This window comes from Hylobates moloch, unplaced genomic scaffold (genome assembly GCF_009828535.3).
Source record: "Hylobates moloch isolate HMO894 unplaced genomic scaffold, HMol_V3 SCAFFOLD_16, whole genome shotgun sequence".
NCBI lineage: Eukaryota > Metazoa > Chordata > Mammalia > Primates > Hylobatidae > Hylobates > Hylobates moloch.
In genome coordinates this window covers 58696584-58709960 of record NW_026652291.1, presented here as the reverse complement: position 1 = coordinate 58709960, position 13377 = coordinate 58696584, and the positions used below count along the sequence as shown (strand labels likewise).

The following is a 13377-nucleotide window of genomic DNA, read 5'->3' as shown; positions in this document are numbered from 1 at the left end:
TGACCTCCTGGGTTCAAGAAATCCTCCCGCCTCAGCCTCCTGAGCAGCTGGAACCACAGGTGTAAGCCAATATGCCCAGCTAATTTTTTGTATTTTTTGTAGAGACGGGGTTTCGCCATGTTGCCCGGGCTTGATTGTGGCTTTTAATCTCCTCTACTCACCACTACAATCTGGAAAAGTGAAAAAATATATATTATTTCTGTACTACATTTTCTGTTAACTGGAAACCAATCCTAGAAAATCTTGCTGCAGTTACATATTTTGACATATTGAAAAATATGATAATAATATAGCTACAAAAGTGTGATTTTTACAGACAGCCTGAAATAGTACCTTTTGCCAGAAAATATCACCAAATACATCTACTGTGACATCACCAAAACTGTGAACAGGACCTAAGGAGGGAACTTCAAGGGCTCTCACCTTTCTTATTGGAAAAAGCAAGGTAAATGGGGGTTATCTGACTTGTCCAACTTCAAATAAGTTGTTATTTCTACTGGAAGATAAAAGTCTTGATATTGAAAGTGCAGGACTGACACTTCTGTTACTTTTGGAGGTAATAAGAGCATCAGAAACAACCCAGGTGTCTTTTATAGATATTTTAGTTGGATTTTATTTTTGTTCTTAATCATCTTTCCCCATTTCCCTGAAATGTATGCAATAAACACTAGGTTTTCTTCTTGTGCACCATATTCTTTCTACTACAGTTGAACACAGCTTCATTTTCCAAAGCATTTTTTTCCCGTGGCTCCACAGAAATAGAAAAAAAATGATAATTACCGAAAAGGTTTAGTTTAAAACCTATATTTATATTCTACGAGGAGGGAACAGAAGCCTTCATTTCAGACCTAGTTCTTGATCTGCACACCCTTTTCAGTCTGTGTAGGTGAAATTTCCCATACTGAATAAAATCCTAGCCCCATTCTTGGTCAGCTCTTCGGCTTTGAATTTTGCAACCACGAAAACAAGTGTAAATCAGTAACACTTAAAATCACTTCTTGGAGCAAAAGCTTCAAATGAATACTCGAAGAAAAATTTCTAAACAGTAAAATTAATCTATGGTTATCTTTAGATGCTGCTGTAGATATTAATCCAAACACTGGACACAGTGAGTTTAATTTTCAAGTGTTAACTGAAAGACTTCTCTAGCCCCAAAAATATCTTCTTTGCCACAGAATTGCTTTTCCAGTTCCTCGGTTTGACACTACTATTAGTCATTCCTCTGACATGGACAACAAAAAGGGCTGCTATCTCAGAAGGCCAGCATGATAAGGTATAGGACATAATTGAGGAGAAAAAGAGAGCTAAGAGGAGATAAAGAGCCTTCTCTAGCCTATTTTCACAAGGAGTGTGGGGTTGACTCATTAGTCTGCCAGGGAGCCTGATCTTAAGGGATGATATAAACTGATATAAATCTCCAGTAGTCACTCATGATAGGAAGGAAGTAGCAAGGATCATGGGCCCAAGCAACCAAGAGAGACAGCTTCCTTGGGTGGGCCACCCCTGGAAGGCTGTGTGTGTCAGGGCAGCAGCATGAAGGAGGAAAGCTAGAAAAGAGAGAGTCCCCCTAACCCTGCCCCACAATCTGACTCAGGACACCAAGGAGAGGAAGAGAGAGGCCACTAAGACATATTCTGCTTCACTCCCTGATTCTACCAACTACCACAAAAATTAGATGAGAGTGGCGGTAGAGCGGAGAAAGCCTGAAACAAGAGTCAGGAGACCTGAGCTCTAGACCCAGCTGTGACTCCCGTTCCATGTAACGTTGGACCAGTTGATTTGCCTCTCTGTGCCTCATTTTCTCTATTTGTAAAATGAAAAAAAAAAGATTATGTCAACTCTCAAGTCCCTTTAAGGACTAAAATCCTGTGGCTATAATGCATATACTCGTTATTTTAAAAAATAGTGGTGCTTGAGTCATAGGCTAATTTAAAAGAAAATAACTATTTTCGTTTCACTTGTGGGCCAGTAAGTCAGACAACAGAACGGGACTTTGAAAAGAGCTAGAGTAATCTAATCAAGACAGTAATGCTATTAGGCTTGGATCTTGACTCCCAGTTTAAGAATAAGTCTGCCCTCAGCTGAGGGGTGGAGGAGAGGTCAACTTCCACATTTTCCAAGCCTTCCAGGGTTTTATCCTGCCTTCTCCAAATAATTGTTCAAGAACATCACAGCCACATTGCCAGTTGTCCAGTAGCTTGGTACAAAGCTTCTGCCCTCTGAAAGTTTTATCGTGGAAATTACAGTCTCAGAGCCCCATGGCAAAGCCAACAGCTGAGCAAGTGGTTTGGGTTGATGAAAAGTGCAGTCTACAGGCCTATTAAAAAAAAACCTATGTTCAGGGACCAGATTTGTGTAGCCTTGAACAAATTAGGTATTTGAGTTAAAGAGAATCTTAACTTCTTCTCCTGTAAAAATCCATAACTTAAATCTAAGCGTTGGTATCTTAATACATTAAGGGAGAAATAATTTGTTTGGTCTTTCCCTCTCTCCTCTCCCTCTTCAAGATTGTTTTATATCTCTTAATAAATGAAGATTCTCTATTTCATTATTCCAAATGTGTATGTTAAGTACCTACTATGGTTGTATCACGACGTAAGATGTTAATGGAGATTTTTAAAAGAAATGCAAGATATTTTACCATAAATTCTAGATGGAGAGAAAAGGCATAAACACACAAGAAATTAAATGACCAAATGATTGATGCCGATACTAAGTGTTATATTAGACTTTTTTTCTAATTCTTTACAGGTTATCTAACAAAGAGAATGGAAGAGGCCGTCCTACTCAATCGAACTTCTTTAGTGACATATTTTTGGCTTAGAGGTTTATCTGTAAATCAGAAGGCACAGATAGCTATGTTTTCCATGTTCCTCATTTTTTATGTCCTGACACTGATTGGGAACATTCTCATTGTCATAACTATTATCTATGACCACCGGCTCCATACCCCCATGTATTTCTTCCTCAGCAACCTGTCCTTTATTGATGTCTGCCACTCCACTGTCACTGTCCCCAAGATGCTGAGAGACACCTGGTCAGAGGCAAAGCTCATCTGTTTTGATGCCTGTGTGACCCAGATGTTCTTCCTGCACCTCTTTGCCTGCACAGAGATCTTCCTCCTCACAGTCATGGCCTATGATCGGTATGTGGCCATTTGTAAACCCCTGCAATACATGATAGTGATGAACTGGAAGGTATGTGTGCTGCTGACTGTGGCCCTCTGGACAGGAGGGACCATCCACTCCACAGCCCTCACCTCCCTCACCATCAAGCTGCCCTACTGTGGTCCTGATGAGATTGACAACTTCTTCTGTGATGTACCTCAGGTGATCAAGCTGGCCTGCACTGACACCCATGTCATTGAGATCCTCATTGTCTCCAACAGTGGACTGATCTCCGTGGTCTGTTTTGTGGTCCTGGTGGTGTCCTACACAGTCATCCTGGTGAGTCTGAGGCAGCAGATCTCCAAGGGCAAGCGGAAGGCCCTGTCCACCTGTGCAGCCCATCTCACTGTAGTTACACTGTTCCTGGGACACTGCATCTTCATCTATTCTCGTCCATCCACCAGCCTCCCAGAGGACAAGGTAGTATCTGTGTTTTTCACTGCAGTCACCCCCCTGCTGAACCCCATTATCTATACCCTTAGGAATGAAGAAATGAAGAGTGCCTTGAACAAGTTAGTGGGGAGAAAAGAGAGGAAAGAAGAAAAATGAAAATGTCTACGTCCTTAGGATACGTGGTGCTCCAAATTAAAGAAATGCCTTGCAAAGAATAAGTTACATACCATATTTATCAGACTATGTGACTTATAAAATTATCCTTGGTCCAATATCTGACAGTCATAGCAATTGTTGTGGTTATTAATATCTTCTCTGTGCTGGAAATTATTCTAGGCACTGTGCATTTACTTAATTCTCACAACTTTGAAAGGTAGATATTATTACGCTTGTTTGTACATGAAGAAATTAAAGCTTGAGGAGAGCAAATAACATGCCCAAAGTCACGCAGCTAGAAAACAATGAAGGCAGCATGTGAACCCAAGTGTATCAACACAAACTCAAGCTGTTTTCATGACATATCCTGCCTCTTTCTGCTTTTCTGTTGGAGTGATAACCAAGGTCTAAACAAACCTTCAGATTTCTGGGCAGCCCTTGCCTGCACCATTCACTCAGATGCTTATATAAACAGCTTAGCAAACACTAGTGAAACAGACGAAGTGAGCTTCCACATGACTTTTGTGACAGAGAAAGAAGACTTTGAACAGGTGAAGTTTACTGACACTCTCAAGTATCCAGGCAAAATCTGCCATCAGAGCAATGAAATGGGGATATCTTACTATTCATTCATTTGACAAATATTTACTGAGCACTTATTACATACCAGATATTAGGTTTATAGCCATAAATAAGACATACATATAGTCTTCCTTCATGGAGTTTAGGGTCTAATGAAAATAGAAAACAAAAGTATGAATAAATAAATTTTAACTACAGATTGTAATAAATGCTATAAAACAGCAGGGTGCTGTTAGAGAGTATGGAAGAGACTTGCTTTAGATTAAATGGTAAAGGATGGCCTCTCTGAGGAAGTTACATTTAAGATTAAAAGGAGCCAGCCATAAGAAAAGAGAGGTGATGGACATTCTAGGCAGGGGAAATGGCCGGTGCAAAGATCTATGCTGGGAAAGAACTTGGCTTGTTCAAGGAAGTAAATGATCAGTGTGATTACAGCTTAGACTATAAGGCAGAGAGTGGCAAGAGAGTGATATCAGAGAGCTAAAAAGAATCTTTCTATATACTCTCAAGAAGTTTAGAGTCTTTTCCAGTACAATAAGAAGCCACCAGAATGATTTAAGCACAGGTGTGGCATGAAATAATTTATGTTTTAATAAAATTATTTTAGTTATTATGTAGAGAATTCACTCAACTAAACAATAGCATCCAATATTGTTCTTAGAGCAATGGATGACTGTTAAGTATTTAGTAATAAATACTTAGAAAACAACTTGGCAGAAACTTGGTAGAAAACACCAAGTTGGCTTCCTTCCTTCCTTCCTTCCTTCTTTCCTTCCTTCCTTCCTTCCTTTTTTCTTCCTTCCGTGGCCCACGCTGCAGTATACTCGACTTGCTGCCGACTCCCTGCGTCCGTCCTGCCTCGGCCTGCGGGCTGCCTGGGATTGCGGCCGCGCGCCACCACGCCTGCCTACTTTTTGTCCTTTGGCTGGAGGCGCGGTTTCGCCATGTTGGCCACGCTGCTCTCCAGCTCCTGACCTCGAGTGGTCTGCCCGCCTCGGCCTCCCGAGGTGCTGGGACTGCAGACGGAGTCTCGCTCACTCGGTGCTCCGTGTTGCCCGGGCTGGAGTGCGGTGGCGTGGTCTTGGCTCGCTGCAGCCTCCGCCTCCCAGCCGCCTGCCTTGGCCTCCCAGGGTGCTGGGATTGCAGCCTCTGCCCGGCCGCCGCCCCGTCTGGGAGGTGGGGAGCGTCTCTGCCTGGCCGCCCATCGTCTGGGACACCCCCCCTAGGAATGAGGCTGCCTGGCCGCCCCACCTGGAGGTGAGACTCTGCCCGGCCACCCCTCTGGAATGAGCCTAAGAAGTGAGGAGCGTCTCTGCCTGGCCACCGATCATCTGGGAAGTGAGGAGCGCCTCTGCCCGGCCGCCCCGTCTGGGAAGTGAGGAGCGCCTCTGCCCGGCCACCCCGTCTGGGAAGAAGTGAGGAGTGTCTCTGCCCGGCCGTCCCGTCTGGGAAGTGAGGAGCGCCTCTGCCCGGCCGCCCATCGTCTGGGAAGTGAGGAGCGCCTCGTCTGGGAAGAAGTGAGGAGCGTCTCTGCCCGGCCGCCTCTTCTGGGAAGAAGTGAGGAGCACCTCTGCCTGGCCACCGATCATCTGGGAAGTGAGGAGCGCCTCTGCCCGGCCGCCCCGTCTGGGAAGTGAGGAGCGCCTCTGCCCGGCTGCCCCGTCTGGGAAGTGAGGAGTGCCTCTGCCTGGCCGCCCCATCTGGGATGTGGGGAGTGCCTCTGCCCGGCCGCCCCGTCTGGGAGGTGTACCACGGAGGCCAGACGCAATGTGGGGGCTGGACGTGGTGGCTCACACCTGTAGTCCCAGCACTCTAGGAGGCCGAGGCGGGTTGATCAGTTGAGGCTAGGAGTTCGAGACCAGCCTGGGCAACATAGCAAAACATATGAAAAATAGACAAACCAACGAACCAATCCAGCAACAACAAAACAGGTCTACCCTGGAGTCATACTCTAATTTTTTCTGTTTTCCTCCCTTTCTGATCCTTTATCCCACTTTCTTTTTCTTCCTCTTCCTTCTCCTTCTTCTTTGTCAAATAGAGGATTGAGTTATTATCATTGATCCATACAAAGTCCCTCTCTCATTTATTTTCTTTAATTCCTACCCCCCATTTCTATTCCCCGTCTTCCAATGTGCAACCTTCCTAATATGTTTGATATGCATCTTTTTGTCTGTATGTATTTTTAGAAAATGTTTATTGTTTTGTTTGCAAAAAAAATTAATAATAAAACTGGCATGTCTTCAGGAAAAAAAAAAGAGTACAAAATTACAGTTAGACGAGAGTAAGTTCTGGTGTTCTATAGCACAATAGGGTGACTCTAGTAAATGATATTATGGTGTATATTTCTAAATATCTAAATAACTAGAAAAGAGGGGGCTGAATGTTCTCACCACAAAGAAATGATGAGTGTTTGAGGTGATGAATATGCTGAACACCATGATTTGATCATCATACATTGTACACATGTATTGAAACTTCCCTCTGTACCCCACAAATAATGTACAATTATTATGTATCAATTAAAAACAAAATAAAAAGTGAAAAAAAAAAAGAAAACACCAAGTTGGATAAACCATGGTCTATAAACCAACATCTTAAATCTCACTGTGGTGGCACATAGTGTAGCAGAATGGAATGTGGTGAGTCAACTGGGATATGAAGAGGATATCCCAGATAATGGCATCTCATATTCATGTTTACAAAAGAGCATGACACATTGGAAATCATCAGTTTGTTCTCACTCCATCACTAAGAAAGGCATGCTTAAATGCAGCTGGGATTTCCTAAGCACTCAGTGAGTGTATGATCAATAAACCTGTGAGCCACAAGGTCTGCATCATGATTTTTAGGAGGAAAATTTTTATTTGCTAGGAAATGTGTTAGGAAGGATATTCAAGTGACACAAGCCATTTCAGTTACAGAGAGGCATGATTTTAAAAGCATTCTGTAGGGCTTTCCGGGTATCATAAGTCAACTTCCAACAGACAAATCTAATAATTAATAGTTTCTTTCCCAAAGATAACCCCCTGGAAGGTATAAAATGATGTTTATTTGAACTTGGTGGAATAATTGAGCTGAATTTAAGAATTATAAAATTGATGTAAAATAAATGCCCTTTTATTATAGGCAATGGCGGACAATAAGGAGAAATATCTAAATGTCTTTCCAATGAGCCCAAATAGAACTGCTTGTGCAGGAATCAGCCACACAGAGGAACACGTGCAAAATTGTCATATTGTCTGTCAACAAGACAATGCTTCAAGGTAGTCATTAAGATTGTAGCTGGTAAAACTATAACGGAACAATGATGTGATGTTTGCTTATTTTTTTCATAGTAGCAAGCAAAATTTCTGACACTACCCATTTTTAGTCACACTAATTTTTACAACTCTCTGGGGAGGTAAAAATAAAACATTTTGTCTCTGTTTTACAGAAAAAAGCTTTTCAGACTCAGAGACAAGATAAAAATGTATTTAATTACTCACTAAATAAATAGAGACTCTTAAAGAACAAAAATAAAAGATCTTGACGCTTGGCTCTGTGGTTTACTTACTTTAACAGGAGAGAGGAATCATTATTTATTAATACAGAAATCTTCTCAGCAACTTTGTATTCAACAATTGAATTCTTCAGGTTACAACCATGTTCTATACAGTAAAGTAATTAATAGTGCCATAATACAAATAAACAAATAAGACAGTGGGAATTTATTTCTGCATAAAAGATACTAATGAGTATGAATACCTATGCACATAAAAGTCCAGAAACTAGAGGCATAATTAGATCAGTTTTCTAAGTTTTTAACATGTACATAGTAGTGATATCTGGACTTCATTTCATCATAGATATCTAAAACTCTTACTATGACTCAAGTTTTATATGAGAATTATAGGGGGCTGACCATATTCTACCCTTGTTTGTCAACTTGAAGTAATGATATTTAGATATTTTCATGAGCACCTCTCAGTTTAATGAATAGACTGCTTCTGATTCTTTGTCCTTTTGATTACTAAAAGGTAATCGTGTATTACCCTTTAGTTAGAGTTAGTGGGTCACTCACTCTGTATTGTGTATGTCTGTAATGTGTGGATGGCTATGTTGTCTGCTCTCCAGTTCTCCAGAATACTCAAGTATTATTTCTATAAGTTGACAGACCATGTGGAAAATAGTGACAAAGACCCCAATTAATTATAATTTTTTTCAGAATAAGCAAGGAAGCATATTTATACTTAATATTTTTATGATTAACTATATTTCATTTCATTCCATTAGCTCCATTAAAGTTGATATTGTATGGTAGCTCTCTGACCATCTATAGGATCTTTATTTACAGCTAATCCTACTCATTTTAGTCACAGAATATCATCATCATTACCTAAGAAATTTGTCATGGATCCCTCTTCATATGGACTTGCCCATTCCACAATAAACTGATATACTTCAGCCCAATGAGTGATAGTAGTTAATGATTAGCTGAGAGGGGCGGGTGGCTGAACTCAGGAGTTTTGAGACCAGCCTGGCCAACGTGGTAAAACCCCATCTCTACTAAAAACACAAAAGTTAGCCAGGCATGATGGCACGCACCTATAGTCCCAGCTATTCAGGAGGCTGAGGCAGGAGAATCACTTAAACCAGGAGGTGGAGGTTGCAGTGAGCTGAGATGGTGCCACTGCACTCCAGCCTGGGCAACAGAGTAATTAGAAAAAAAACACTTGGTATTTTCTACCTTTTTAATTTTTACTATTCTGGTGGGTGTATAGTTTTGTTTTGTTTTAACTTTTTATTTTGACAATAATTTCAGACTTACAGAAAGTTGCAGGAATAGTACAAAAAATTCCTGTCTCAAAAAAAAGTACAAAATAGATCTAGACATGAGAGAATTACATTCAAAAGCAACAAAAGTTTAATTCAATATAAATAAGTAAAGGCTTATTTATACACTTGAAAATATATTGGAAAGCAAGATTAAAAATACTATAATGTATAAATCACAGGAGTGATGTATAGCTTCCCAGAGGCAATAGCCCACAGAATAGTATAAATCAACAGAGTCAATTCTCACTCTACCTGCTCCTGAAACTGAGACTGAACTGAGTTCCCCAAATTGTATTCTTTTACTGATGAAATCAAAAGCTGTCTTTAAACTTTCCCAAGTTATTTTCCTTGTAACTTCCACTATGATCTTTTGCTTTATTTAAATAAGTTAATAAGTTCTTATATTTAATGAACAGAATAAGTTCTTATCTTTAATGAGCAGAAATCTGACCTGCTCCATGCCATTTTACCTAATTTACCAAGTTATATAAGTTGATTTTGACTCTTTACTTTTGCTCTTTCATTAAGGATGTGGTTGCAATTAAGTCTGCAATCCCAATGCCCATTATGTATATGATTTCGTGAAAAAAACTCGTCTCTGCCTGAGCTGCTTCATGGCACTTTTTACCTCCTCATTCCTCAAGGTGTAAATGAAGGGATTCAGCAAAGGGGTGACCACTGTGTAGAAGACAGACACCACCTTGTCAATGGAGAAGCTGGTGTCTGGCCGAGTATAGATGAAGATACATGGCCCAAAGAAGAGGGCAACCACCATGAAGTGGGCCGAGCAGGTAGACAGGGCTTTCCGGCGCCCTTCAGCTGAGTGTTTTCGAAGAGAAACCAGGATGACCGTATAGGAGGTGACCACGGCCAAGAAACAGGAGAGGGAGATGGTTCCACTATTGAACACAATCAGTATTCCCGTGAGGTATGTATCTGTGCAGGCCAGCTTGATAACAAGAGGCACATCACAGAAGTAGCTGTCAATAATGTTGGGGCCACAGTAAGGTAGACGAATAGTCAAGAAGGTCTGCCCTAGTGAGTGAACAGTAACCCCCAACCAGAGAGCAAAGACAAGCTGTATACAGACTCTCATGTTCATCACATTGGGGTAGTGGAGTGGAGTGCAGATAGCCACGTAACGATCGTACGCCATAATGATCAGCAGAAAGATCTCAGCACAGGCAAAGAGATGTAGGAAGAAGAGCTGTGTGATGCAGTTGTCAAAGGAAATGGTCTTTCTCTCTAAAAGCAAACCCTCCAACATCTTAGGCACAGTGACAGATGAGTGGCAGATGTCAATAAAGGAAAGATTGCTCAGGAAGAAATACATGGGGGTATGGAGACGTGGAGTAAAGACTGTGGCAATGATGATGAGAATGTTCCCCGAAAGCGTTAGCACATAAATGGCTGAGAATGCCATGAAAAACAGCATCTCCCGCACCCAGTTATCAGTGAGTCCCAAGAAGACAAATTCAGTCACTCTTGTTTGGTTTAGACTGTCCATTCAATGAGCTTAGGGGGAGAAAAATGAAAGCTAATTTAGTTTTATTATTATAGGAATAGAACTAATTGAAATGACTTTGTATTCTTATCTGAATTGCTTATTTATCATCAGAGCATATAGCTTATGAAATCAATTTAACAATAGTTGTTACAGTATACCCGCTACTTACCAGGAGACATGCCAGGCACTTCTATTTAAACACAACCACCCCATGGCACAGGAATCAATTGTTTCTGCCTTGCATATGAGATCAGTGAGCCTTTACAAGAATAAATCAATGCCCAAAACCCTTACGCATTAGTTATTTGGCTCTTTTCACTTCAAACTAAAGCACTGATAACATTAAGCTAATATTCCAATACAACTTCCAACTAAATAATTTGACTCTTCCTATCAAATTGAATATACATTCAAAGCCTGCAACAGTCTGCAGCACATTTTCATTTTTTCAATGTGAGTGTCCTTTTATTTTCCCTATTAATTCTTCTCTCCAGCCAGGCAAGTCACTGTCCTCCAGGCATCCTACCTCCACCTACTTACTTTCCAAAATCTTTGTCTTTGCTTTTTCTTTTCCCTCTGCTCAGAAAACATACACTCTATTCAAGTGTACTCTCCTCACCTCATTGTTGACTATTAATATACAAACAACTCCATTAAAAATGGGCAAAGGACATGAACAGACACTTCTCAAAAGAAGACATTTATGTAGCCAACAAACAAGAAAAAAACCTCAACATTACTGATCATTAGAGAAACGCAAATCAAAACCACAATGAGATACCATTGGCTATTATGAAAAAGTCAAAAAATAACAGAAGAACAGATGTTGGTGAGGTTGTGGAGGAAAAGGGACACTTTTACACTGTCGATGGGACTGTAAATTAGTTCAACCACTGTGGAAGACAGTGTGGCAATTCCTCAAAGATCCAGAACCAGAAATACCATTTGACCCAGCAATCCCATTACTGGGTATATACCCAAAGGAAAATAAATCATTCAATTATAAAGATACATGTACATGTATGTTCATTGCAGCACTGTTTACAATAGCAAAGTCATGGAATCAGCCTAAATGCCCATCAACAATAGAATGAATAAAGAAAATGTGGTACATAACACCATGGAATATTATGCAACCATAAAAAGGAACAAGATCATGTCCTTTGCAGGGACATGGATAGACTTGGAAGCCATTATCTTCAGCAAACTAATGCAGGAACAGAAAACCAAACATCACATGTTCCCATTTATGAGTGGGAGCTGAATAATGAGAACACATGAACACACTCTACATCTGTGGAGGTCTGGGCTTAATATCTGATGATCTGTGCTGTAAACCACCATGCCACATGTTTACCTGTGTAACAAAACTGCACATCCTGCACACGTATCCACGAACTTAAAGGTTGAAGAAAAAAATACTATTCATCCTTCACTTTGTCTTTGACTATTTCAAAGAACACTACCTTTAAGAAAACTTTCCTGACCCAGTCAAAGCCTATCTATTCCCTTTCAGGCTTCTTTTATGGTCCTTGACCTGTAAAATAAAGTAAAATAAGATGTTCATTTTTGCTCTCCACTAAATAAAAAAAAAAATTTTTTTCTTCGAGACGGAGTCTTGCTCTGTCGCCCAGGCTGGAGTGCAGTGGTGCGGTCTCGCCCCCCGGGTTCACATCATTCTCCTACCTCAGCCTCCCGAGTAGCTGGGACTACAGGCTCCCGCTACCATGCCCAGCTAATTTTTTTGTATTTTTAGTAGAGACGGGGTTTCACCGGGTTAGCCAGGATGGTCTTGATCTCCTGACCTCATGATCTGCCAGCCTCGGCCTCCCAAAGTGCTGGGATTACAGGCGTGAGCCACCACGCCCGGCCTAAAATTTTTTTGAGAGTAGTAACCACACAGGACTTATCTTTTGCAGCACTTAGTAGGTGCCTTGTACACAATGGGTATGCAAAAAAATTTTTACTTGAACTGAACCTAACTTCTTAGGCAGCCTGAAAAAGAACTCAAGGCTTCCTTTACAATGGAGCTAAGAAAATACTTAAGAAACTTACTTCTTTAAATTCTTTAATATGATATTATTGTATAAATACTAAAGTTATATTACCCTAACTTTTTATACTGATGGCTGGCCAAAAACTATAACAGTTGGGAAATAATTGTCACAAGCCACAAAAATAATTTATATTCTTGATCCAATTATTTCACTTGTAAGCATTCAAATTATGAAAAAAGCTAAATGCAAGGAAATATTAACTATAGTGTTATTTAAAATAATGTGAGGCTTACATTAGCAGTTTCCATCAGGAACAATGTCACGGGGCTTACATCAGGAACAATAGTGACAAAGGCCTACCAACATGAAAAAATATTAAACATAATGAATAAAAATGAGATAAAGCATGTTAAACTTTCTCAATAATTTAAAATATATAATGCCAGCCAGGCGTCATGGCTCATGCCTGTAATCCTAGCACTTTGGGAGGCCAAGGCAGGTGGATCACGAGGTCAGGAGTTCAAGACCAGCATGACCAATATGGTGAAACCTCATCTCTACTAAAAATACAAAAATTAGCCAGGTGTGGTGGTGCGCGCCTGTAATCCCAGCTACTCAGGGGGCTGAGGCAGGAGAATTGCTTGAACTGAACCAGGGTGGTAGAGGCTGCAGTGAGCCAAGATCACGCCACTGCACTCCAGCCTGGGCGACAGAGCAAGACTCTGTCTGAAAAAAATAATAATAATAACAAAATATATAG

At 40.7% G+C, this 13377-nt stretch overlaps 2 protein-coding genes across 2 annotated transcripts; one reads left to right on the top strand and one right to left on the bottom strand.

The window, feature by feature from the left end:
• The first annotated feature begins 2768 nt into the window (after positions 1–2768).
• On the top strand, positions 2769–3716 carry LOC116484547 (olfactory receptor 4E1). Its single transcript, XM_032179384.2, has one exon. The coding sequence runs from the start codon at positions 2769–2771 to the stop codon at positions 3714–3716; it is 948 nt and encodes a 315-aa protein (XP_032035275.1).
• Positions 3717–9678: 5962 nt separating this feature from the next.
• On the bottom strand, positions 9679–10620 carry LOC116484548 (olfactory receptor 4E2). Its single transcript, XM_032179385.1, has one exon. The coding sequence runs from the start codon at positions 10618–10620 to the stop codon at positions 9679–9681; it is 942 nt and encodes a 313-aa protein (XP_032035276.1).
• Between the last annotated feature and the right edge of the window lie 2757 nt (positions 10621–13377).

What these genes read in the sequence shown, in the direction of transcription:
- LOC116484547 (XM_032179384.2), top strand. Translation starts at nt 2,769, where the DNA reads ATGGAAGAGGCCGTCCTACTCAATCGAACTTCTTTAGTGACATATTTT.
- LOC116484548 (XM_032179385.1), bottom strand. Translation starts at nt 10,620, where the DNA reads ATGGACAGTCTAAACCAAACAAGAGTGACTGAATTTGTCTTCTTGGGA.